At 42.3% G+C, this 25,400-nt stretch overlaps 1 protein-coding gene across 3 annotated transcripts; it reads right to left on the reverse strand.

The window, feature by feature from the left end:
* Positions 1 to 1,065: 1,065 nt before the first annotated feature.
* On the reverse strand, positions 1,066 to 23,966 carry stox2a (storkhead box 2a). 3 transcript variants are annotated; one of them, XM_026171438.2, is made up of 4 exons: positions 23,315 to 23,966; positions 12,288 to 12,440; positions 6,447 to 8,991; positions 1,066 to 1,920 (listed from the first exon to the last, which is right to left on the reverse strand). In XM_026171438.2, the coding sequence occupies exons 1-4, from the start codon at positions 23,652 to 23,654 to the stop codon at positions 1,719 to 1,721; spliced, it is 3,240 nt and encodes a 1,079-aa protein (XP_026027223.1). In that variant the 5' UTR covers positions 23,655 to 23,966; the 3' UTR covers positions 1,066 to 1,718. The 3 variants fall into 3 exon arrangements, with proteins under 3 accessions (XP_026027223.1, XP_080159146.1, XP_026027224.1); XM_080303020.1 differs by lacking the exon at positions 23,315 to 23,966 and adding an exon at positions 14,987 to 15,176; XM_026171439.2 differs by lacking the exon at positions 23,315 to 23,966 and adding an exon at positions 13,811 to 14,129.
* Between the last annotated feature and the right edge of the window lie 1,434 nt (positions 23,967 to 25,400).

Below are 25,400 nucleotides of genomic sequence, written 5' to 3' on the forward strand. Positions count from 1 at the left end.
ACCTTTTGTGTTATAGAGTTATAAATGACTGATTTTGTGGTCAAAAAAAAAAAAAAAAAGTGAAAAATCCCCGTGCCTTTTTTCTCTCTAAACAAACATCAACAACAGCTGAGTTACTGTAGCTGTTCTCATACAGTTTATGTACTCTGCCTTAGTGCACCGTGTGTAGGGATAAACCTAATAATGAATTTCATTATTGATTGATCTAATTAATATTCTATTTTTTACCATCTGATCATCAAAAGTCCTCAAAGTCCACTCAAAGCCCACAGTGAGTCGTTTTGTGAGACTAATAATGGACTATGAGAAGCCCTCTTGAAAAAAACATAGTGAGAGCAGAAACAAGTTTTTAGAATTTTTTGGTCAAAGATCAACCAAAACTTTCATCAGAAAGGTTGATTTTTAGTTAACTGATTAATCACCTCTGGTCAGTTTGAGACTTTTAACAGGAACTTTTATGTACTAAGTGACTGTCAGCTACTCTCTTATTTGCAGGGCGTCACCACAGCACGTTTGATATTTACACCAGATGCAACCCCAAAACGATGTGCATCTCCTTGTGGAATCACGCCATGGATCTTTTACTTGGCAGGCTAACGTGTAAGCCACAGGAACAGCCTACTTACTGAAATTAAAAAAAAAAAAAAAAAAGAATAAAAGTACCAACAAAATTTTTTACAAAAAACCACAACTGATTCAGCTATTGCAAATCTGCCCAATTTTTCCCAAAATGCACCACATTTTTACCTTTCATTAAGCAGATAAAACACAGGTAACACACTCCATCTGCTCGGGAATATTATGATTAGACTACTGAGCGCTCCAAAACAACTTCAGCATGAGCGTTGAAAGTGTGCCGTTACCTATGACTTCAGCTTTTAGGCCAACACTCAGGTCCTGAGGCAAAAACGAAATTTAAACATCTGCTTTTTCCTGAACATCACATGTGATATGAAGAAAAGCTCCAAAAATCAGACACAAAACCACGCTGCGCCGCAAGAGCCGTTTGATCTTCTGCAATGCTTGTGTAGGCGGTGAGGTGCAGCTAATTTTACCCAAACATCATTTTTGGTCACATAGCATCTTTAATACCACCATTATAATAATTAGGATATCAAAAGTATCGAGTATACATACATAATTTGCATTGCGGTACACAAATCTGAGCTGATTTATGTGTTAATATCTTTCATTTGTTGTTCTCAGGATCAACTTTTATTATCTTGACATTGTGCTGATACATTAAATCGTCCTGAAGAACTATTTCAGGAAGGAGAACATTTAATTGGACATGTATTGTTAAGCAATATAAAAAGTTGTTTTTTTTCCTTGATATTTCCAAATGTAACTTGAATCCTATAGTCTACTACTTTCCAATACCAATAGTCAAGAATCTTGATATAAGCCAAACTAGAGTCCATGTCACCAAAATCAAAGTACTTCAGGTAGGTTCCTTCACCTACAGTTGTCTGGATATTCTGTAGTTTTTCTTCTGTTTTTTGCAGTTAAGTTCTTGAAGCTGTGGGAACAGTCTATTGAAGCCATGCCTGTTTTTATAACAGTCCCAGTAAATGGATTCTCAGGAGTCTGAAGATGTACGCGTGTGAGTGTTTATGTGTGTGTGTTGGTTGAGGAAAGCGTGGGTGGAAAAAAACTGGTGAAGCACCCCACTTTCCTCTCTCCTCCACCACCGTTATGGTCTCAGTCTGTGCTGCCTGTCAGACGCTGGTGATGGAGGCCAGGCAGTTCGATGACTTCTGGAGTTTCTCAGGCTGTGTGGTGGGGGGCTCTGGGATGGTGCGAAAGCTGAATGGCAGTCCGATACTACTGGTGCCAATGTGGCCGGGGCTCAGCGCTGGATTTTGCCGTCTATTGCTTTCCACTATGCTGGATGTGTTGGATGCAAGGCTTTCACGTGTCCTGCACGACAAAGACAACATGACATGCAGTTTTTTTGTTACGAAAATTGAGTTACATAAATTGAGTTTGTTTAAAAAAAAAACATATTGGAAACCCACTGAAATACTTTTGATACCATTTTAAAGCAGACTTCGAATGCTGAGGGGAAAAAAGATGATAGGTTACTGACAAAATTATCACGCTATTAAACAAAAAGGTAATGTAAGTCAAGTGTTAACAATTAGATCTGCCACATGTCGATTATGCTAATTACTTTCTTGTATCTTTAAGCCCAATGTTAAGTTCCAAAATACAGGATATTTATTAGTTTATAAATAAATATTCGTATTTGTATCAACGCTAAATACACAGCAAAATTTAAAAATGTATTACAGTGGCGATTCCATTTTACACATGATCATCAGTGTGTGAAAACATCTACCATCATTCTCTTTTACCAACTAGAGACATTTACAAAATGCGAAGTAGTACTGTAAGTGCCAGTGAGTTTGAAAAGCAAAGATTTATAATAGTAAGGCAGGTTTAATGGCAGATGTTCTATTTTACCAAGTGTAGCATCCAACATTTTTTGGAGCTTGCCCAGCATCGATTGCTTTAGGTTTGAATTTTTACTTTTTGATAATATTAAATGAGAGCATGCATGCCTTCTAGAAGCTTCTGGAAGATATACACCCCTGTACTGTCTGTCAGTTTATCCAGAACTGGTTCACACATGATTCTCACACATTAATCTTGCTTCATATTTGACTCAAAGAAACAGAAATGGCTTGTAAAACAGATGCTTGCAACCAGTAAAATATGGAGTTGGAATAGCTTTGTATGATTCGTTTATGTACCGCTGTTTACTTTTGGGTATTTTTCAAAGTTAAGTTTGTTACAGTTAAAACCAGTGTTGGTCAAGTTACTTGAAAATAGTAATTGTTACTAATTACTGTCGATTTGTCCAAAAAAGTAATCCAGTTATTTTACTGATTACTTATTTTAAAAACTAATTAGGTCATGTCAGTGGAAGGATCCGGGGGTTTCTCTGTGAATTTCACATTCCTGTGGCAGCGTGCTAGGTACTTGCTCAGATTTGAAGGTTAAGTTTTCGCTGTAGAAAGACGTTTTGTTTCCATGCAGTTTACAGCGGACGCTAATGTTTTTGTCACTTTTTATGGAATCAAACTCAAAAGTAATGTAAGTACTTCCAAGCTTTAAATGCTGCATGGTCGTACTCTCTCCCGCCCTCCATGTTATCCAATGTTGATCTGCACACGTCTGTTGCTGCCACAGACGTCGCGCGCGCTTACACCATTGACACGCGACACTCTCACAAACAAAATCACGGTTTAGTAACGCAGTAACGCAGCATGGCTATGGGAAAGCAGCAGTAATCAAATGACTTTTTTTGCAATATTAATCTCTTACTTTAATCGTTACTTGAAAAAAGTAATCAGATTACAGCAACGCCCATCTCTGGTTACATAATGGACAAAAGTATTGGGATACGCTGTTTAATCTTTGAATTCAAGTGTTTTTAGTCCCATTGCTACATGTGCATAAAATCAAGCACCTAGCCATGCAGTCTGACTTTACAAACATTTCTGGAAGAAAGGCTTGTTCTTTCAGAAATGTTTCTCAGTGAGTTTGAGCGTGGTACTGTAATGGGATGCTATGCTGCATCAAGTCAGTTTGTGGAGTTTCCACCCTCCCAGTGATTCCGCAATCAGATGTAAGTGGCAATATTGGAAAGTGGAAGCGTTTAGGAACTAAAGCAACTTCGCTATAAAGAACCAAATCAGTAGCGCTTAAATGTTGCCAATACTCAGTTGACCGAATAGCTACAGAGCTCCAAACCTCCTCTGGCATTAACATCAGCACAAATACTGTACACCAGGAGCTTCGCAAAATGCACTATGTAGGCGGCTCAGTGCTTTTGTCCATATAGTATATTATACAGTCCTTTTTAGATTACCTTCTCCAAAAAGTAATGACCACTGCAAACATAGCTGTAGCTTCCAGGTTTGAGCAATAAAGCCAAAGCAGAGGTGCCTTAACCCTGCATTCTGTCTGAAGGCCAGCAGAGGGCTGTGGTGTCAAAAAGACTGGTGCTGTAGAAGTCTGATTGTATGGGCTTGATCACTCATTTTGGGTTATACTGAATTAAAAAAAAGAAAAAATAAGGTATATTTCCTGCTATAAATCCTGATCATCTGTGGTAAGATTTCCCACGGTATGAAACCACACAGTCATTAGCTAATAAATTGTCAATCACAAGGCATAAATCAATGAGTGTGCAGTTTCACACTCAGACCCGCTCATCCTCTTCACATTTGTTTTTGTCTTTTCCAACCATGCCAGATGCCGACAGTGACATCACAGTAGTTACGCCCATCTAAGCTCATACTGTGTATGATGACACAACCCTCCTACAACTCAGTGTCATCCACCGAGTACGTGTGTGTTTAAAGTGAAAACTGTGCAGATCCTGTAAGACCAAAAAAATAGAAGTTTGATAGGCAGAGACTGGTTTATTGCTCACCATCAAGAATCTGATGTTAATGCGTGCCATTTTGCACACTTTCATCTATTTATTGAAAAGAATAACTGTGAGGATGTTCACACCCTATTTACACATGCACAAACCTCATTGTTGCTTTAAACAAAGCAGTCAGCAGCTAAATAAGCACATCGGTGGATGAGCACAAACCAGCATCTTCAATGGATGGACTTTGACATACATACAGAACCTTTACAGCACTATTGCCAAAGCTGAAAGCTCATATTTTTTCAGCCTAGTGATAAGCAAACAGTGTAACACGACACTGATATGAGTAGTCTCAGATGAGTTGATTGTTAGCCAGCTACAGTGAATAGATTCATAACCAGGAAGGTTGACGACGGGATAAAAGATCAATTATAATTAAGTATTCTTTGGTCTTGGAGCCTTCATATTGACCCATGACATCTTTCACTAAGGTCTGTGTGCAAGAAGCTTTATTCATTTCAACAAACTACACATAACCACGACATCTGTTTTAGAGGAAATATTCAGGCCCTCGTGTGCTCTACCTCAGCATCCTAACCGCACTCTAAGTTGCACTTTTATGTCATACGCAGTTTACTTTAGCATAGAGCTGGGCAATAGAACGATAACGATATGTATCGCGATATAACTTTTACTCGATAGAGAAATTAAGCTATCGCGATAGACCTCGCCGCTCTTGTCCTCTTAAAAAAAAAGAAAAAAAAAAAAGGGTCAGCCAATCCAAATCAAGTAGCGCAGAGCCGAACCAATCACAGCCGCAGCGTCACGTCGCGTGACTTGTTACGTACAGCACAAGTGCCAAGCCGCACGTGTGTTTGTTTGGGAAGCAGCCAGCGGGTAATGGAGCCAGCGCGTAATGGAGGAAATGAGTGTGCCGACTAGAAAAATCAACCGAGCGTGACCGAAGAGAAAACAGATGATGGTTCCAATGCCGGAGAGATTGTCGAACGGAAGAGCCATAGAAGTTCCGTAGTGTGAAGGTATTTCGGCTATTTCAAGTCTGACAAAAAACAGAGTAGCGTGCACTGCAAATTGTGCCGAAAGCAAGTCTGGAAATACAATAAACTGGTGCATGCGTCACACTGTGCGCCACGTTATTGTTTCGGTGAAATGAATTTCTACAATACTGTTACTGTTAATTGTACTCTCTGCAGTGTTTAAATGCTTACATATACACACAGTTACTGTCCCTCCACACATACGACTCTGTTCTGCTTCTATGCCCCAGCTTTGTTTACTTTTTCCCACCGAGGCTTCTAGACTTCTGATTGGCCAACATTTCTGCACGGTTAGGAATCTAGCGCCACCTGCAGCTTTGGCATGTTCATAGCAGCGTTTTCCTTCATTTCTGCCTTTATGTGTAGACGGGATTATTTTTTAAAACGAAAACGGAAAATCTCCGTTTTCAAAAATACCCGTGTACGTGTGGACGTAGCCTCAGTCTCTGACTGGAAGCGCTAACTCGTCATTCGGCTTTTGTCAGACTAAAGTAACTGTTAAAACTGTTTGAAAAGCTCAGCTATACAACAAGGAGAGATTGAGAATTTCCTTTTAGTTCTCAGTTTATTTGATATTGACAAAAGTTAGTCAGTTTTGTCTGTTCTTCTGTAAAACAAACTAAGATTTATTTTTAGAATTAATATTTTGTTTCTAAGTGGAATTGACAATTTAGTCTGTTTTGTTTGTTCTATTTTGAAACTTAAACGCTTTAGCGGCTGCCTTTTGTGTAGTTTGCAATATTTGCCTTTATTTATCTGAAAAAGTCTCATGTTCCTTAAGTACATCTACCCTGTTGAACTTATTATGGGAAATAAATATTTAAATAAAAACAAGCTGCTGATTATTTCACATTTTACTTGTGAGCAACGGCACATTTAAATCTTACAAATATAGTTATTTGGCTCATATCGTGATAGATATCGTTATCGCCTGAAATGAAAAAACATATCGTGATATGAAAAAATCTCATATCGCCCAGCTCTACTTTAGCACATACCTGGGGGAGTTGAATCCACTGTCCACCGTGACACTGCTGCTGTCCATGCTGTCCAAACGGGCAGAGTGGGCTGACTTCTGGCTGCTGCTATTCTCTGTCTCCTTGGGGCTGAGTAAAGTCAGATTGGTCTCCAGTTTTCGCTGCAGATCGTGGTCCTTCTCCCGTTCCAGGAGCCACTGCATGGTTCCCTCCCCACCACCACCACTGCCTCCACCATTACCACCCCCTTCCCCGTGGTCTTTGTTGTCCTCTGCCGAAGCCAACTCTTTGTGCGAGTCCTCCTCTGGCTCTTCCTCGTCGTCGGATACATTATAATAGTCAAAGGAGGCGGAGGGGACTGTTGGCTCTAAGCAGCCCTGTAAAACTGCAGGTGACGCTGAGGAAGTCGCTGAATTGGAAGGCTGCTGGGGCTCAGGATTGTCTAGGGCCTCTGTTGATTTGGCATGTGAGGCTTTCCGCAATGTGCCAGACTTGGTGTAGCTGCTGTCCACGTAGCCGCTGGACAAGGCATTGTGTGGAGGTTTGAACAAAGTGTCCTTGCTGAAGATTTCTTTCCTCTTGATCACCATACCACCTCCTCCCCCTCCGGGATCGACATTGTGTTGGTGTGGCGTCAAACGGGCATTTTGCGCCGGCTCCGGCGTCTGGCTTGGCGTCAGTCGCGTTGAGCCGTTCTGTCCTTTTGCTGCCGACAAGTCCTCTTTGTACTCCATCGTGTGAGGAGAGGTGAGGTGAGGCGTTTGGCGGTCAGCCGGAGAGCCCTTTCGGAGTCCCCCTGATGAGGTTAATGTGTCATATTCTGATTTTGCCTGAGGCGAAGGGGCAGTTAAGATTGTTTCATTTGACGTATTGCACTGGAAGTACTCATCTGTTGAGGGCTTAGAAGAAAGTCCCATTAGCTCATTGTACGTTGGCAGGCTGTCTCTGCTTTTGTTCCTCTCCATTGTACTCCGGATCCTTGACTCATCCAAACTCCCTTTCCCCAAATCAGGCACATTGAAATCAGAGTGGAACTTAGCAGCAGAGAACATGATCCTTGAGTAATGGGAGGACTTCTGCGTGGCTCGCAGGGTGCCATCATCAGTGTAGTAATGACTACGCTCCTCCAGACTTGGTTCAAAGTCTTCTGGTGCACCCAGTGACGGGCCTTTTAGAGAATTGTCCATGGACCGAGATCGTTCTTTCGCCTGATCTGACCTCTCGTGACGAGACTTCCTGTCCTGATTGTGACTGTGACTCCTTTGCACTCTGGACTGGCATGTTCCACGTGAAGGCTCGGGGAAGGGCATCTCTGTCCGTCTCTTAGCTAGCTCCCCAGACACATCCCACTCAGGGGTAACAGGGCAGTATGACTCAGTGATGTTGGGGTTGCTGTGGACCAGGTATGTCGCGCCGCCACTTCGCCTGCGCTCCAAGGTGTACATAGCCTCTCGGGGTGAGCGAACTAACGAGTGGCTAAAGAAGCGGTAATCCCTTTCCATGAACACAAGATCCCAGTTTGAACCCTCAGATGGGTCTCCCCTGGAGGTCCGCGGTTTGCTATGAGAGCGGGACTTACCATGTGGAGCCCTCCGGTGGCCTCTGCCCCTCCTGCTGCGTGCGCTGTGCTGGGCTGAAGACCCCGCTTTGTTCTTCTGCGTGCGCTCTTCCTCTAACCTCTTCATCACAGCCGTGTGCCTCGCAACATTCTCCACCGTTAGGTCGGGGTTGATTCTGCGAATGATCTCCATCTCCACTTCGCGGGGGATGGGTGTGGTTGGCACATCCTCGTCACGAAGCGGCCACTCCTCCGGAGGGAACTGGGCTGAGAAGGTTGCCAGCTGCCTCATTTTGTCCTTCTTAAAACTCAGCCTGAAGAGCCTGAGTCCAAACCTTTTGGATTGCTTCTCGCCGCTTCCGCCGCCCCCACCACTACCTTCTTTCTTTTTGGTCAGAGTGTCAGTTTTATAGGGGAAAGAAGTGATGCTTTTGCCCTTATCAGCTGGATCTTGAGACGGCGATTGCTGGGCAGGGGGAGAGGTGGGAGCCGGGGGATGGGGGTACGATGGCGGCTCACCTCGGTGCTCCTTGGCTGACGCACTCAGCGGAGGATCCCCGCCGCTGTGATCCTTGGGTGGCTTACTTTGATAGGAATCTCCCCTGTGCTCCTTTGGTGACTTGCTCGGGAGTGCAGGGGGGTGATGTTTGGACGGGTCTTCGCGATAGGAATTGTACGAATCATTGTTATTCTTGCGAGGAGGCCTCTCCCTCAGACAGCCAGGCGTGGATGGTGTGGCATTGCCAGACTGAGGTGTAGCACAATGCTGAGGTTGTTGCTGTGGCTGTTGTTGTTGTTGTTGTTGTTGTTGCTGCTGCTGCTGTGGACGCTCTTGCAGTCGATCATCCAGGTGATACCACTTGTTGTTTGTTCTGATGAGAGAAGGAGTGATAAAGTAGGTCTGGGGAGTGACAATGAAGTAGCCCTCTGGAGTTGGGTAGATCTTCCTCTCTCGCACCAGCATGTTTAGGGTATGTCGCAAAACCTCTGAGCTGGGTGTAGGCACACCTGCAGAAAACAGATGAAAAATTATTTGAGTCACAGCTTTATTTTAAAAGCTTCAAATTCCTGAAGTTCACTTCAAATACAGGCATGTAGGTAACATTTGTTGCAGGCAAAGAAAGTGGAATGTAAAAAACTTAGAGACTAAGACTTAGAAAGAAGTGGAAAAGGGGATGATATCAGCAATGTCTTGAATTTACTTATTTTTTTAAACTTTTATTTAACACGTGTTGCATTGCCTCACCTTTTCATGACACGCTGCTCAAAGTGAATTTCCCTCTTTATATGCAAAAAGTTACCCAATTGAACAGTCTTAACCAAGGGATTTTTTTTCCAGCTGCAACTGTAATCAAATCCAGGCTATTAAATACCCTGTGTTAAAGGACAATGTAGTAGTAGTCTCACTTTTTACTCATATGCCATCTTTAGTGTGCTTCTTATGTTTGGTGAATGTAGTTCAGGATTTTTTTGGATTCTGGTTTGTTGATGGTTCACCACAGGTGAAAGTTTACCACAAAAACAGATCCAGTATTTTAATTTTAAATGTAATCTATTTAATTCCCTGATAATCCCAAATAAATTTGTGTTTTCTAGGTTAAACATGACCATGCCGTGAGAATGAAGGGGGTTTTGACTTTAAATAAAAAGAGTGTTTTACAGCTAATTGGTGTTTAGCTTGCATTTCCCATTCTTGCTGTTCAGAAACTTGATGCATGTTTTGCAGTATGCTTTTTTTCACAATACAGTACATGGTTTCAATGGATGACAAGTCTGAGACAACATGCAGGCCAAGTTAGCACTTAGACTCTATTACTCCTGAGCCATGTTGCTGTAATACGTACAGAATGTTCTTTGGTATTATCTTGCTGAAATAAGCAAAGCCCTCCATTAGAAGCCATCTGGATAGCAGCACATGCTGCCCCCAAAACCTGAAAATGTTGTTCAGGTTTTAATGTTGCCTTCACAAATGTGCAAATTATTGTTGCCATGTGTGCCAGTGTCTCCACACAAACTCCAGATAAACTGTGAGAATTTCTAGTCTGGATTCAATGCACGTTTAGTTTCCGAAAAGATTTGTTTTTGGGCTATTCCATTCAATTCCTAATTTAAAAAACAAGCAAACATGATCAATGTCTGATGTCACTAATAATTTGGATGTGTAATCTCTGGCAGCATATTTGGAGACCTGCAGAAACCACAATTTTGCAGGAAAGGAGCAATATTTTGTTTAAACCTTATTAAACACAAGGCACATTATATTCTTTAACCTCCTAGGACCTGGCGTCCACATACAGGGAGTGCAGAATTATTAGGCAAGTTGTATTTTTGAGGAATAATGTTATTATTGAACAACAACCATGTTCTCAATGAACCGAAAAAACTCATTAATATCAAAGCTGAATGTTTTTGGAAGTAGTTTTTAGTTTGTTTTTAGTTTTAGCTATTTTAGGGGGATATCTGTGTGTGCAGGTGACTATTACTGTGCATAATTATTAGGCAACTTAACAAAAACAAATATATACCCATTTCAATTATTTATTTTTACCAGTGAAACCAATATAACATCTCCACATTCACAAATATACATTTCTGACATTCATTTTGAATGAAACGCTTGATTGTTCGATGATCACGCTTCAAAGCTTTGCAATTTTGAGACTGCTGCATCCCTCTGCAAGATATCTCACTATTTTTGACTTTTCTGAGCCTGTCAAGTCCTTCTTTTGACCCATTTTGCCAAAGGAAAGGAAGTTGCCTAATAATTATGCACACCTGATATAGGGTGTTGATGTCATTAGACCACACCCCTTCTCATTACAGAGATGCACATCACCTAATATGCTTAATTGGTAGTAGGCTTTCGAGCCTATAAAGCTTGGAGTAAGACAACATGCATGAAGAGGATGATGTGGACAAAATACTCATTTGCCTAATAATTCTGCACTCCCTGTAGATGGACATCACATTTTGGGTTATTTAGACCAAAATACTCAATTTTGCTCTACAAGGGCCTGATAACCAGGACATTATGCTGCTACTGTTCTATCGAAATTTCAAATGAATATCCTCATATGTAGCTCTCATTTTTCTCAGAAACAAAAATTAGGTAAAAAAAAAAAAATCTGGTAATTCTTTGTTTTTACATTCATCAGGTCCCAATCAGCCCAAATATCAAAGAGAAATTAAAAATGCATGCCATTAAAGAGTTCGGGTCTTAGGAGGTTAAAACAGTCCAAAACAGGTGAATAGTTCCAACTTAAATATGGGGAAAATTCATTTTCATCAACCTTTAGTATCATATCCTCCAGATATGAACACCTTTTTCAGAAAGAGTAAGTTTCTGTTAATATCACATCCACATGCATCAAGTGATTGGGATAATCACTCACATCTTATATCACCTTGTAAAATATAGGCATTGTGTGACATTTTCAGGCATATCTGACATATTCAGCTGGGTGGCATGTGATGATCTGACATGGACTGACCCTTTAATAAATACCCAGTTATCATCAAAAGCTGTTCACTTCACTCATAACCTTTATATAGACATTCATATAATGTATTGACATTATATCAGTTATAGTTTTTAACACAGAAATGATGCGACTATTTATTTTAACTGCTTTACAGCAAGGAAACATATGCAAGTATATCTGTGAATGACAACAGGCTACACAATGATCACAGTTTGAGACCTCTACCAGTCAAAACACATGCAGAGCTATTGTGAGGAAACGGCTGTATAAAAATGCTGGATATAGCTAAATTTAAAACTCACATATGCAAAGTGATATTACTGATTTAATGTCTTTTCTTTTTTGTTTTGAATTTGTACTTGTTCAATAAACACTCTAGTTTCATAAAATTGAATTCTCTTGCACGAGTTTTACAATGTTAAATATGAAAGTAAGATGCTGCTAGGGCCATAATGTTTCGGAAAATCATACATTTGTTGTTATTGTTTCTTCTGTACACCACTATAGTGGATTCCAAATCAAATAATCAGGATGTTATCAAAGTGCATGCTTTGAGTTTAAAATTTTTAACTGTTCAAGATTTATAGCCATTTTTATACACAGTTTCCCATTTTCAGAGGATTTAAACGTAACTGGACAAACTGACTGGCCAATACTGTTCAAACCGTGTATTAATTATATTGAATAAATCCAAATGGAGGATGATTTTGTGTTAAATTTATCATATTTATACAAAAACTGATCCATTTTATTTTAATACTGTATGTATTAAAGGCATGTTTGAGTGCAGTACCATGTTAAGACGCAGGTGCGAGGGCATACCTGGGAAGCTGGCAGTGAGGTGCTCCACCAGTGCCTCCTGGTTGACAGGCTTGTGGGCAGAGTTCATAGCAGAGATGGCCAAGCACAAGATCTCTCCCAGCGGGATGAACTGTGACTGGCTGATAGGTGACATACTGATCGGAGACACGTCACCTGCAGGAGGAGGAGGAGGAGGAGGCAAAAGCACAACTGTTAGATCATGAATGAACAGCAGGCGCAGCGTGTGAAGCTATGATGTAATGGTCAAACAGCAGCAGTGTGTATGCCGCCTGCCTGTAACGGCTCCACCCCTCCTCTCTGCTTCCTCAGCCTCTTGCTCCTCCCGTTTCTCGTAGCTTAGCAAAGCGAGGCAGCTGCTGCTGCGGCGACCGGAGTATGAGATCACCTGAATCTCCACAGCGCAGCTATCTGATTAACATCGTTTTACGAACAGAAACAGGAACTTGGACAATCAGCATATCTGAAATTTAAATGAAAAGCTATTTTTGATGACCTACCCCAGATAAATTCTCCATAAGCTAGCTTTGCCGTCAGCTGTAGTGAGTAGTGAAATCATCTTTACAACCAGGCGCCCGAGCTTCAAGCCCTTTAAAGAGCAAACACTGGTTCTGCTGAAAGGTTGCAAAGCGACACACTGAATCCACTGCTGCGGCATCTGCTGTAGTGACCCTGTCCTCTGACCTGCATCAGGTGATTGACAATCATATGACAAGGTGCAGAAACTGCATCATCAGAGCATCTATATTTAATCTTTCATTAAGCATTGTGCTTCCTCATCTTCAGCAACTTGAAAACAGATCTGGTGCTGCCCATGGTTCCTCTGCCTAGGATGAAATGTGTGCAGGGCTCTGCCTCCTCAGCCTGCTCAGCTGAATGGTCAGTTAAGCAACACAATGACGTTATCTCTACTCAGTATCACAGTCCCTATTAAGCTGTATGTGGCTGTACAAGGCTTTACGTGTATTCTAGTAAACATAAGAAAAGCCACGTATGCTCAAGATCGGCACAAAAGTAAATCCCCTCCTAGTTTGCTTTTATAATGTCTTATACCAAAGAAGCAAAAAAAAAAACAAAAAACAGAAAGAGAAAGAGAACAGAGGAACAAGCTAATGTTTGTAACAGAAGTACTGAAAGGATCAAAAAATTCCCGGTAATTGCATTTCTGATACTGGGATAGCCACAAGCCTTTACATAATCTTATCTAACACAAAATACAAATCTGCCACAGAATGCACAACTTGTTCTTGTACTGAGACTATTCAGACACACCGTATAAATCTACTAAAACACTACAATATTAATTCAGAATATGAAAAACAAGAAGCCCTAAACCTTAAGAAAGAAAGCAGGACTCGTTAAAGTGCAAATAAAGTCATTGATTCTATGATAACACCCTGGAAAACTAAAAAAAAAGAAAAAAAGGAGCTGTTAACACCTCCTACTTCAGAGCGACCAAAGTTTACTGACTGAGCAGTCGTGAGTAGAGAGGGTGGAGCTTCTGAGAGTGGGAGGGCCTGACTCACCTGGCGCACGATAACTTGGCGGGGATGGAGAGAAATGAGGGGGAGGAGGCGGAGGAAGATGCTGCTTCTGCACACGGATGTCTTTCTCACTACGAGAGAGGTTGTGCTCCAGCGGGCGTTCGGCGAGCTCCGAGCTGGGCCAGGCCCGCCGCAGATTGCTGCTGCGGTTCTTCTTCATCGTGACCCCCTTTTTTCAAAATCGTATTTTTTTTCTTTTTTTAAACCAGGTGGTCTTCACCCCCCTTGGGCTTCTCGGGATAAGGTTGGAGGGAGGGGGGTGGAATGGGGTGGGAGGGAGGGGGGGGGAGGGAAGGAGGGAGAAGGGGAAAGGGGGAAGGGGGGTGTGTGCAGGGGGAGGTCGACAAACCTCGGGCTCAGTGCCTCCCCCGCATTAGTAAGAACGTCCCGCTAGAGCGATCACACACCAGACATGGCAGGAACCAGTGTGCTCCTTCACACACATACACATGTCTCATTTACATCCACGAGCAAGCTACAAACGACCGTGTTCGCACTGTGGGTGGTTGTCATCGGCTGCTGGGCTCTCCCAGGCTGATCTGGATTGATGGCAGTGGCAGCAGAGGTGCAGGTGACTGCGCGAGGCATCACCCTTTCATCGACATCAGTCCCAGCCACCATTCGTAGCATCCCCATTTGCATGCGTAGGGAGGCACATTACGTAGCCACTCTGATGTGGGAGGAGGGAGCAGGAGAGAGGTGGGGGGGCAGGGGTAGAGATGAGGGAAATGGGGCATTGGAAAGAAGGAGGACGGTGAGGGAAGATTTCAGCGGAGGTTTTTGGGATCTGCTTGTTCCTTTCGAGTAGAAGGTAGCAGGGGGAGAGAGGCAGGGGACGGATGGATGGTCAAAGATTCAAAGCTTAAGAGAGGCCCAGTCTTCGACAATAGCTCAATTCACCACAGGAGTGCTCGGCCGATCCCCGTAAAACAAAAGAGCCCGCTTCAAAAAACACAGAAATAAAAGCTCCATTCACCCTAATGGGCAGTGAAACCTCAATAGTATGCCAAGCAGCGGAGACGCCACGTTCACCTCCATCTTTATCCGATCAAGCACAAGACCCCATCGTCCTTTCGACAACAGCACACCAGCAGAGGGTGGGGAGAAAAAAATGGAGAGCATAGAAATAAATAAATAAATTCAAGAATAGATATCCACCATATCCCGCAATCCGACGGAAGAAGCTCCTGAGCTGATCGCCATAGCATCCATTCATTAACGGGGGGGATGCAAACTCCAGTCAACGGCAAATCTCTTTCAACGCTAATGCTGCAGCTGCTCCCAGCACCTCCAGGAAGGGTGTGTGAGTATGTGTGTGTGTGTGAGAGAGTGTGTGAGTGTGTGTGTGTGTGTGTGTATGTGTGTGTGAGAGAGAGTGTATGCGCGCATCCGCCTGCTGCGCGCGATTCTGCGTGAGCATGCATGCGTCTGTGTCTGGGTGATTGAGGCTGAGGGGAGGGGAGAGGAGAGGATGCAAGAGAGAGCAAGAGAGAGAGAGGGGACGTAGAGAAGGCAGAAAGGAGAGCAAATATTAACAGCTCGAAAAATAGATACAAGAAAAAAATAAATAAATGTCAGCATCCAGATGATAGCCAGGGGAACTGCAAAAACTCTCAGTCTCTACATCCTCCCTTCCTACTCTTGTTCTCCAACCCTCTCCGTATTACTGGCTGTACTCTTGAAGGATGAGGGGCCCCTTGAACAATCAGCCTTCCTCTTTTTTTCTTTTTTTCTGTCTCTCAGCTGACTGTGAAGCCACAACCTAGTGTGGAAGTCATTTTAAACCTGCTGATTTGGGTCTTTCTCATCAGCGCTTTCCACCAGTTGATTCAGTAACTTAACTGTGTGGAGCACCGAAAACCCCAAAAGCATCACCCTAATAACGTCCAAAAGCGACAGCTCCTCCGCTCGAAGCCGGCTCGTGCTGACTCACATGCGTGGAGTGTGAATGGACGGTTGAGGTGGGGGATAGAATAAGGAGCAGAAAAGTGTGAGGGCAGGATGGGGTGCAGGCAGAGGGGTGGACGGTGTCACAACCAATCTGCTCCAGTTCACTGATACCAAAAAGAAAGAGGAGAGCAAAGGAGGGGTGGTGAGGAGGAGGAGGAGGGAGAGCGACACCACCATGCCAGCCATTTTATTTCTCAGTAGTGCTGCAACAGCCTTTGTTGCCATGACGACGCAAGCCGATGATCTCATAGCTGTTACCTTTGAGTGCTGTTCTCTTAAAGAGCCAGCTACTCAAAATAGAAAGCAGACAGGCTCCACACACACACACACGCACGCACAAGGACTGCCTGTTCTACGGACACACGATGCTCCTGCAGTGATGCTGAAAAATGGAGATCCTTCAACTTTGCCTATAAGACACGGGTACATATACTGAGAAAAAAACATGCATCATGAGCTGTTTTCACAAATTTCTCCTGAAATTGGTGACTTGGACCCGAGAGAATGATTAAAGTTTTCCTTTTTTAATACAGAACACCAAAGTAGGTAGTGTGCATCAGCTCTTGTCCTTATCAGACATGACATGGACTTTGTCGTAAGTGAGCTGTTTGCCTTTAAGCTTGCATCTCCTGAGGGCAATTCTAGAAAGGTTTGAGGCTGGAGCACGCATAAGAAAGTAGTAATGATGTAAAAATTCACATAAATATGTGAATCTACTGTTTTATTGATTATTTCAACTTTTAATACTTGTAAGATATCCTCAGGAAATGTAAAGATGAGACTACTAAGACAAAGTTAGCACAAACTAAGGCTACGTCCACAAAAATCTCCGTTTTCAGTGACCGAAAACGCAGTTTACGTGTGGACGAAAGGTGCAAACGCATAGAAAAATCTGCGTTTTCAAAAATACCCGGGTGCGTGTGGACGTAGCCTAAGACACTTGACAATGAATTGGTAGAAGCCCAACAAGGGAAAGGTTGAAAAATAACAGAGCTATAAACTCTATGCGCAGCACATTAGTTTCATGTTCCATAGTGGAACTATGCATGTCATAAGGAAAAAGGCCTAACCATGAGGCAAGAAACTGTCAAATTACAATTTGGATCAATGATCAGATCTTTATCTGACTAAAAATCTGTGCTCAATCGCTAAGAAGCAGGATGACGAGCAGAAGTCAACAAGTTGTGATCACCTTAGAGCACTGACAGGGCAGGAATAGATCTTCGAAAGTTTTTGTGAAGAACAATATGCTTTGAAGACTTTTAGTGGCAATTTAATCTTAATTAAGAGTCAGTACTTATAAAGACCATTCCTCATCACAACCCCCGGGCCTCGGACCGGTACCGGTCCGTGAGTCGTTTGGTGCCGGGCCACGAGAGTTGAGGCTCAGGTGTGAAATGTATGGTTTTCAAGGTTTTTATTGGTTTTCAGCGTTATTTTGTTATTGTTTTTATCATTAACTCTGTTTTCCTGGGTCTTTTCACGTGTGTTATGAATAAATCTTCTTTTTTTCGGTACCGGTACTAGTTTTATTTTGTTGTATTTATCCGCGACACCTTAAAGGCCGGTCCGTAAAAATATTGTCGGGCATAAACCGGTCCGTGGCGCAAAAAAGGTTGGGGACCGCTGGTTTAAAGCACATCGCCACTGGATTCTAGAGCAGTGGAGACATCGTCTCTGGAGTGAAAAATCCCACTGAGGTAATCCAATGGATGAGTCTGGGTTTGGGAATGGTATTTGTCTGACTGTACTGTGACAAGTGTAAATTCTGGTGGATTATGATGTGGGGTTATTCTTCAGGAGTTCTTCTTAGTTCCAGTGAAAGGAACTCTTAATGCTTCATGTGGTAAGAGTTTGGGGATTATCCCTTCCTGTTCTAACATGACTGAGCACCAGTGTGCAAAGCATGGTCCATAAAGACATGGATGAGAGAGTTTGGTGAGGAAGAACTTGACTGGCCTCCACAGCGTCCTGACCTCAACCTGACAGAATACCTTTGGAATGGATTAGAGAGGAGACTATGAGCCAGGCCTTCTTGTCCGGCATCAGCGTCTGACCTCACAAATGCTCTTCTAGAAGAATGATCAAAGATTCCCATAAACACACTCTTATGTCTTTTGGAAAACTTTTCCAGAACAGTTGAAGCTGTTACAGCTGCAAAAGGTTGGGCATACATCATTAACTCCTATAGATTAAGACTGGGATCTCACACAAGTTTATATGTGTGTGAAGGCAGATAAGCGAATACTTTTGGCGATATGGTGCATCTACGCTATCATCACGCATGCTGCCAACTAATTTTTGTACATTAAACGCATTTGTTTATAGATCATCTCAAGCCTGATGTGGTGAAGATGGGAAAGAAAGGTAGTAAGGAAAACGGGATGTCTTGGTCAAATTTTAAACCACTATCAGCTGCCTTTTTAATTTTTTTGTACTTGGTTGTATATAAATTCAAATCTACTACTTTTAAATTTTGCTACTAGTTGATCATTAACAAAAATATTGCAAAAAATAGTCACCTGATAATAAAAAAAAACCCCAAAGGGACACTGCACCAAACACCATAGCATTAGTCCACCATACTGGACTAAACTGGTCGACTGACTAACAGTGATGCTCCTGGAGAGATTCCACTCAACACACACTCACATCCAACTTCCTCACAAACAGAAGCAGAAGCATTTTCCCAGCGGTCTGCCCTCCTGCGGCACATTCGTAGCATTACATGTTTTTGTTCCCTCAAACTCTCGAATTAAGACACTAATATTTTGGGTTTTTTTTGACACAACAGTCACCATAACACATCCTGATCTGACATTAAGATATATAGCATCCCATCTCTCCGCTGCGTCAAACATTTCCCTCAATTCTCTCCTAAAACCCTCCCTTTCCGTCCAGTGGAGAGCTGTGCTGTGGCTGGGAATGCAGCTGAGTAGAATTTTTTTTGTGGAACAAATACTCCACTTTTCCTTCCTAAGGGGTACACCCCATCCCCTGTCTATTGTTTGTAGGCTGCTAAAGGATACAAAGTCCCTCTGTTAATCAGACTGAGTCGTCTATTAAAAAACACTTTGTTTCCACATAGCTGAAAATCCACAACTTTTCTCTAAATATATTAATCCGACTGCTATTTGGCTCACAGCCCCAATCAAACATTCTCAGACTGTTTGGTTGATAATCTGGACTATGTGCAAGTACAGTCCTTTTTTTTTAAATTCACTGCATAGTTTAAGTCCTGAAGCTTTTTTTCTGAAGAATTTTCTTTCCATAGCAATGCTAATGAAATATCATATCAGTGTGTGTGTGTATGTATTACCCCCCAACACTTACCTCTAGTTAATGAGTACCCTATGGTGGAAATTTGTCTGATCTTTGTTAGAACTTGTCTACCAAAAAGTAACATCCTGACACCACAGCTGGGAAAACGAGTCAGTAAAACTTGCAGCTCACTTTTGAAAATCAGAAGATTTCATTGAGATATCACAATTATAGTTCATTTTGTTACTTCACAAAGAAGTAAAGAAACACATATTGAGTGTTTCAATCTGGAAAAAATAAACTGAAATCAGGCCAAAAGAGGCAAAATGGTTCAAGTTCAACACAACACCACAAAATCAGAGACTGAATAGGTTTCCTAGTGGTGGTAAGTGCAAAAACACAACCCCTTAAACTGTACTACAACAGAACAACAAAAACAGCCTTCAGCTAACTGATGACTTCTAAATGATGTCAGTCTGTCTTTTTTGGGGTTCAGTTTTAAAAATATGTATCCTACACAAAGCTTACATACATAAGAAAGTCATTTGCATCTGGATTCACAGCATACAAAGTCAGCTGGTTCAGGATTTATAACGTCTGGTGAGTTATTAGCTATAAGACAAACATTCCAGAGCTTATCTGTGTTTGCTTCACCGGTATCAATCAAGCTATGCCACCTTTTCTCACAGAACAACACAATCCCAATCTATCACGTCTTTTGTAACAGAACTAGCAGCTTTTCAGCTCAGCAGAGTTGATTTCAAGCAGCTCAAAGGCAGAGTTAAGATAACACTCACTGTAAAGTCACTCAAGACAAAAATAATTATTTATTTTATTAAATTTAACAGTGAAGAGTTTGGTTTGATGGTCTGTGTTCCTACAACTGTTTAAACAGCAAGATGAAGTGAATAACCCTGAAAGTCTACCTGGAAAATATCTGCTGAGCTATTTGATGATATGAAGAACCCAATCCAGAGATTCACCTAAGAAAAAGGTCTAGCAACAATTTACAAAATTTCATTTTAACATGATAACATAATGCTGCTTCAGTAATAACGCTCCAGATTTGTCAGCTGTTAATCTCCCATTCCTCCTATACCAGGAAGGATGGATCTGTGCTTTCTTGTTGTTTGCACTAAATTCTGACCCCCATCAGACCAGCCTCAGCTTCCTGTTCTTAGCTTACAGGTGTAAGCTAAGCTAAGAACAGGTGTGGCCTTCCGCTGTGTAGCTCATCAGCTTTGATGAATATGCTCGCCTACATAGCTTGGTTGTAACAAGCATGAGTTACTGTTGCCTTCATATCAGCTCTGGCCATTCTCGTCTGACCTTTGGCATCAACAAGGAATTTCTATCCAGAGATGTGCCGCTCACTGAATATTTTCTTTTTGTCCATTCTCTATAAACTCAAGACACGGTTGTGGGGGAAAATCCCAGAATATCAACAGTTAATGAAACAGTCAGACCAGTCCGTCTGGAACCAAAAACCAGTCAGTTAAATCACCTCTCTTCCACATTCTGATGCTCAGTTTGAACCTCAGGTCGTCGTCTTGACCATGTCTACATGCCTAAATGAACTGAGCTGCAGCCATGTGATTGATTGAGTAGGTACTCATATTAACAAGCAGTGAAAGTGTGGTAGGTGAGTGTGTGAAGTCAATTTAATGTTGTAATGGCAAACATACCACTGTGCAGTCAAACGGATCTCAACTTTAAGGCAATCAATTTAAGTACCCACTCCAGGTCGGGGATGAGTTCCTGCCCCGTGGAGGAGTTCAAGTATCTCGGGGTCTTGTTCGCAAGTGATGGGAGAAGGGAGCCGGAGATCGACAGACGGATTGGTGCTGCGGCCGCAGTGATGCGGAAGCTGCACCGGTCCGTCGTGGTGAAGAGAGAGCTGAGTGTAAAAGCAAAGCTCTCAATTTACCGGTCGATCTACGTCCCTACCCTCACCTATGGCCACGAGCTGTGGGTAGTGACCGAAAGAACGAGATTGCGAATACAAGCAGCAGAAATGAGCTTCCTCCGAAGGGCAGCTGGCCTCTTCCTTAGAGATAGGGTGAGAGGTTCAGCCATTCGGGTGGGGCTCAGAGTAGAGCCGCTGCTCCTCCACATCGAAAGGAGCCAGCTGAGGAGGTTCGGGCATCTGACAAGGATGCCTCCTGGGCGCCTCCTGGGTGAGATGTTCCAGGCATGTCCCACCGGGAGGAGGCTCTGAGGCAGACCCAGGACACGCTGGAGAGATTATATCTCTCGGCTGGCCTGGGAACGCCTTGGTATTCCCCTGGATAAGCTAGGGGAGGTGGCTGGGGAGAGGGAGGTCTGGGCTTCTCTGCTTAGGCTGCTGCCCCTGCATCCCGGCCCCGGATAAAGCAGAAGAAGATGGATGGAATTTAAGTTTTTACTACTGGGAGCAAAGGATGCTGTTGGGCTAGTAGCTTCCAGCCAGAGAGTAAGCAGTGGCCAACTGCTTACCTTATATATGGACAGGACTTTATTCTCAAATGACCACTAATGTTGTCAGCATTATCAAAGTTATTAACTGTCATGGCTGCAATCATTTGAATCACAATAATTTCCTCCACATTTAGGTTTTTAGGATCCACGTCCACGGCAAACAATCCTGGAAACCATGCTTTTGCTCATATTCTTCAAATTGCAGACTCTTGATATCAGCCTATGCAGTAAAAGACAAGTACTAAAACTTTTAGTCTTCACTTCTTTCACACACCCAACCCTGCTGACCTTTCTGTTTGCATTTGCCCTGCTGCAGGTTGATGCTGCTCACCGATAAAACAAGATGATTCAAACCCTGGCTCTATTGTGAAATAAACATAAATAAGATGATCTCTGACAAGCTGCACGCCTCTCTGTCTCATTTGAACACAGACGTATGCACACACAGAGCAAACCCAGTATGATGAACTCTCAGTATGATGGTGCAGTGGTTAGACAACACTTCAAGTCGTCACAACCTGTCTCAGCACATATATGAGTTATGGCCTTGTCAGAAGAATCGGAATCAGAGTGTGGGAATGCTGAACTGGAGTCAAACTGGGCTCCAATCCTGTCTGTGCTATCTGGATGAGTAAGCCTCATGACATGAAGCAGCTGAGGTTAAAAGGTGATATGATGCCTACACTCCCTTTTTTTTTCACTGAGGCTAGCCAGTCGAAACGTTACTCACAGACTCACATTATTCAATTATTCAACTGCAGGAGAACATATTTGAGCTCTCACCTCTAAAAATGCCAATCAGTAGTTTCTGCCAGCTCGTAAAAAAAGAGGTGTGGACGTCAGCGTGAAAAACAAAAACACAGAAGAGCTCTGAAGAGCCAGAAAAGACGAGAAGATCTGCTGATGAGAACGGATTCACACGACACACCAAAAAGGGAGTTTATAAAGTGGACAGCATTTTAATAGAGCGATCCAGCTTTCAATTCAATTCAGTTTTATTTATATAGCGCCAAATCACAACAATAGTTGCCTCGAGGCGTTTTATATTGTAAGGTAAAGACCAACAATCACACAAAGAAAACGGAGAAATTCCAACAATCATATGAACCCCTATGAGCAAGTGCTTTGACGACAGTGGGAAGGAAAAACTCCCTTTTAACAGGAAGAAAGCTCTGACAGAGAGCCACAAATAATTGGAGTTAGGGGAGGAAGACAGGACAAAGACATGCTGTGGAAGAGAGCCAGAGATAACTAGTAATTATAGTAATCATTACTAGATAATTAGTAATTATAATGTTTTTTTGTTTTTAATGAAGCTGATAATTCTTTTAATGAGTGCTTTGAATTCATATGAAACTATAATAAAAACATATGTACGGCTTAATGTTGTTGTTGTTTGCACCTGAACTTCATGGGTCAGGATTTAATCATCACAAATGTTGTAGAAGAAAAATTTCAGTTAGTTCAAAGGCCTAGTCTGAAGTCTAGCACTAGAAGGTGAACATGGGGAACATTTTTGTTTCTTCTTCTTCCTTCGGCTATTATTATAAGGACATCTGAGCAAGTTCTTTTCACTCTGATGAATATCTCCGTTAACACAACTTTGAGATAAGATTTGTCTATTTTACTGCTGAATACTGTCTCCAACTATGAATAGGGTATTTTAAACTTCTAAAGGACTCAGTACTTTGTTTCTATAACCCAAACAACCCATATTAGAACACATCCATCTGGGAAGACAAGAAAACCCTGAGGCTACATTTAACTTTCTAAGATGCTTTGTAGTTGTTATCACGCATGTCTAGACAATTTACCCACCTATGTATTTGATGTCAAAGCCCTCGGGAGGTTGCAAGGTCCGTCTCGTCCATCCGTTCCTGAGGACCTGAAGGTGCACCTCTTTCCCTTGGATCAGCAGCACATGCTCATCTATCCAGCCCAGGAAGAAGATCTCTGTCAGCGCGTGTGTCAGCGCCTTGTTCCAGAAATGCTGCATGTTGACGGCTTTGAAATTAGCGAAGACCTCATAGCCAGAGTGATGCTTTAAGTTTACTGAGAGCAAGGCCGGTGGCGACGGTGAGTCCTCTCCATCTCCTCTGCAAAGGCGCGACAGCACCAGCGCCAGGGAGTGCGGAGCGATCTGGAGGAACTTGTCCATAGTCGCTCCGGTCAAAATTTGGGACTCAAACGGAAACTACAGTCTGTTCCCTGCACGGCATGGTTCGGACAGTGCAGGTCTCCATCGCGGTTCTATCTCCAAACTGAGAGTTTTTGTTTGTTTGGGCATTTTCAAGAAACAGATTCCTCTGAAAGTTCCAGACTTCCCAGAAAAAGAGTTTTAAATGTTTCAAACACAGGTGCTCCATGTAAAACCAGGGAAATCAGCAACCTGATACCCGTCCCCTGCAGCCACCTCTCCCAAACTGTCAAAGACGTTTAGGTCCTACTTTCAGCGACAAAAAAGGCGAGCACTTGTGATGCGTTCAAGCACTCCCTGTAAACTACCACACTTCACTTTAGACGGTCAAAATCCACGTTTTTGATAGAAATCCCTATCTGGTCTAATCCTTACTTAACCGTCTAAGACAATTTAATGTCATCAGTGTCTTAAAACACCAATGGAGCACTCTAATATGAGAAAAAAACACATGCAAACGGAATTTCAATTCAAGCTTTCGCGATGCTTGAATGGAAAGCAAATGTGTAGCAGCCGGCTTTACACAACCAAAGTGATCGGAGACAGCTACAATGAAAAATGAAAACTAGCCAATACTTAAAGTAATAATAACAAAAAGTAATGATTTCGGTATTTGCCACATTTGTAAACACAAGAATCAAGTTCAGTTTCTTTCATTTCTATTTTAAATACCCAAATATAACTAGTAAAAACTAAAGTTTTTAAACACACACACACACACACACACACACACACACACACACACACACAGGAGCCTAAATGAAAGTTAATTTAATTTAAAAAAAAAATCTAATTACATTCAAAAATAAAAAAAGGATATTGCAAAGGTAATTTTGAATTTGATGGCAGCAAGATTTCACCCCAAAAAAGTAGGACACAGCCATGTTTACCACTGTGTATCATCACCTCTTCTTCTAAAAACAGTCTGTAAACGTTTGGAAACTGAACAGGGCAGCTGCTCAATATCATCGTATTCTCTTATAAATTAGGATTCTGGTTACTGAACAGTCCTGGGTCTTAGTTGTTGTATTTTCCCTTTCATGCTGTGTTTTTAGTTGGTGTAAGACCTGAACAGTCAGGCCAGTTCCACACCTGGACTCTTGTACTGTTAATGTTATGTGTTGTAATAGCTGCAATGTGAGGTTTAGCATTGCTGAAATATTGTCCTGATGAAAAAGATTATATCTGGATGAGACCACGTGATTCTCCAAAAACTGCATATACCTTTTAGCACTGATGGTATCTTGGTGTAAGCAGCCAAGTTAATAGGTACTAACACAACCCTATAGTATAAGAGATGCAGCCCTTTGAATTAATAACAAGTTGGACTATGGTCTCTCTCCTCTTTACTCTGGAGGATTCGGCATCCATGTTTTCCAAAAAGAATTTCAGAATTTGATTCATCTGTCCACAGAACAGTTTCCTGATTGCATCACTGCATTTCAAATGAGCAGAGATGATGGTAGTGTTTCTGGATTGTCTTCTTGTTTGCATCATAGAGCTTTAACCTACAGATGGCACAATGAACTGTGTTCACAGACAGTAGTCTCTGGAAGTGTTCCTGAGCCCATGCAGTGTTTTTGATGACAGCATCACACCTGTTTTTAATGTAGTGCCACCTGGGGGCCTGAAGATCACCACAAGATCACACTGGGTTTTTGTATATTGTCCCTTGCACACAGACATTTGTCCACATTCCTGGGATTC

This window comes from Astatotilapia calliptera, chromosome 6 (genome assembly GCF_964374335.1).
Source record: "Astatotilapia calliptera chromosome 6, fAstCal68.1, whole genome shotgun sequence".
Classification (NCBI taxonomy): Eukaryota; Metazoa; Chordata; class Actinopteri; order Cichliformes; family Cichlidae; genus Astatotilapia; species Astatotilapia calliptera.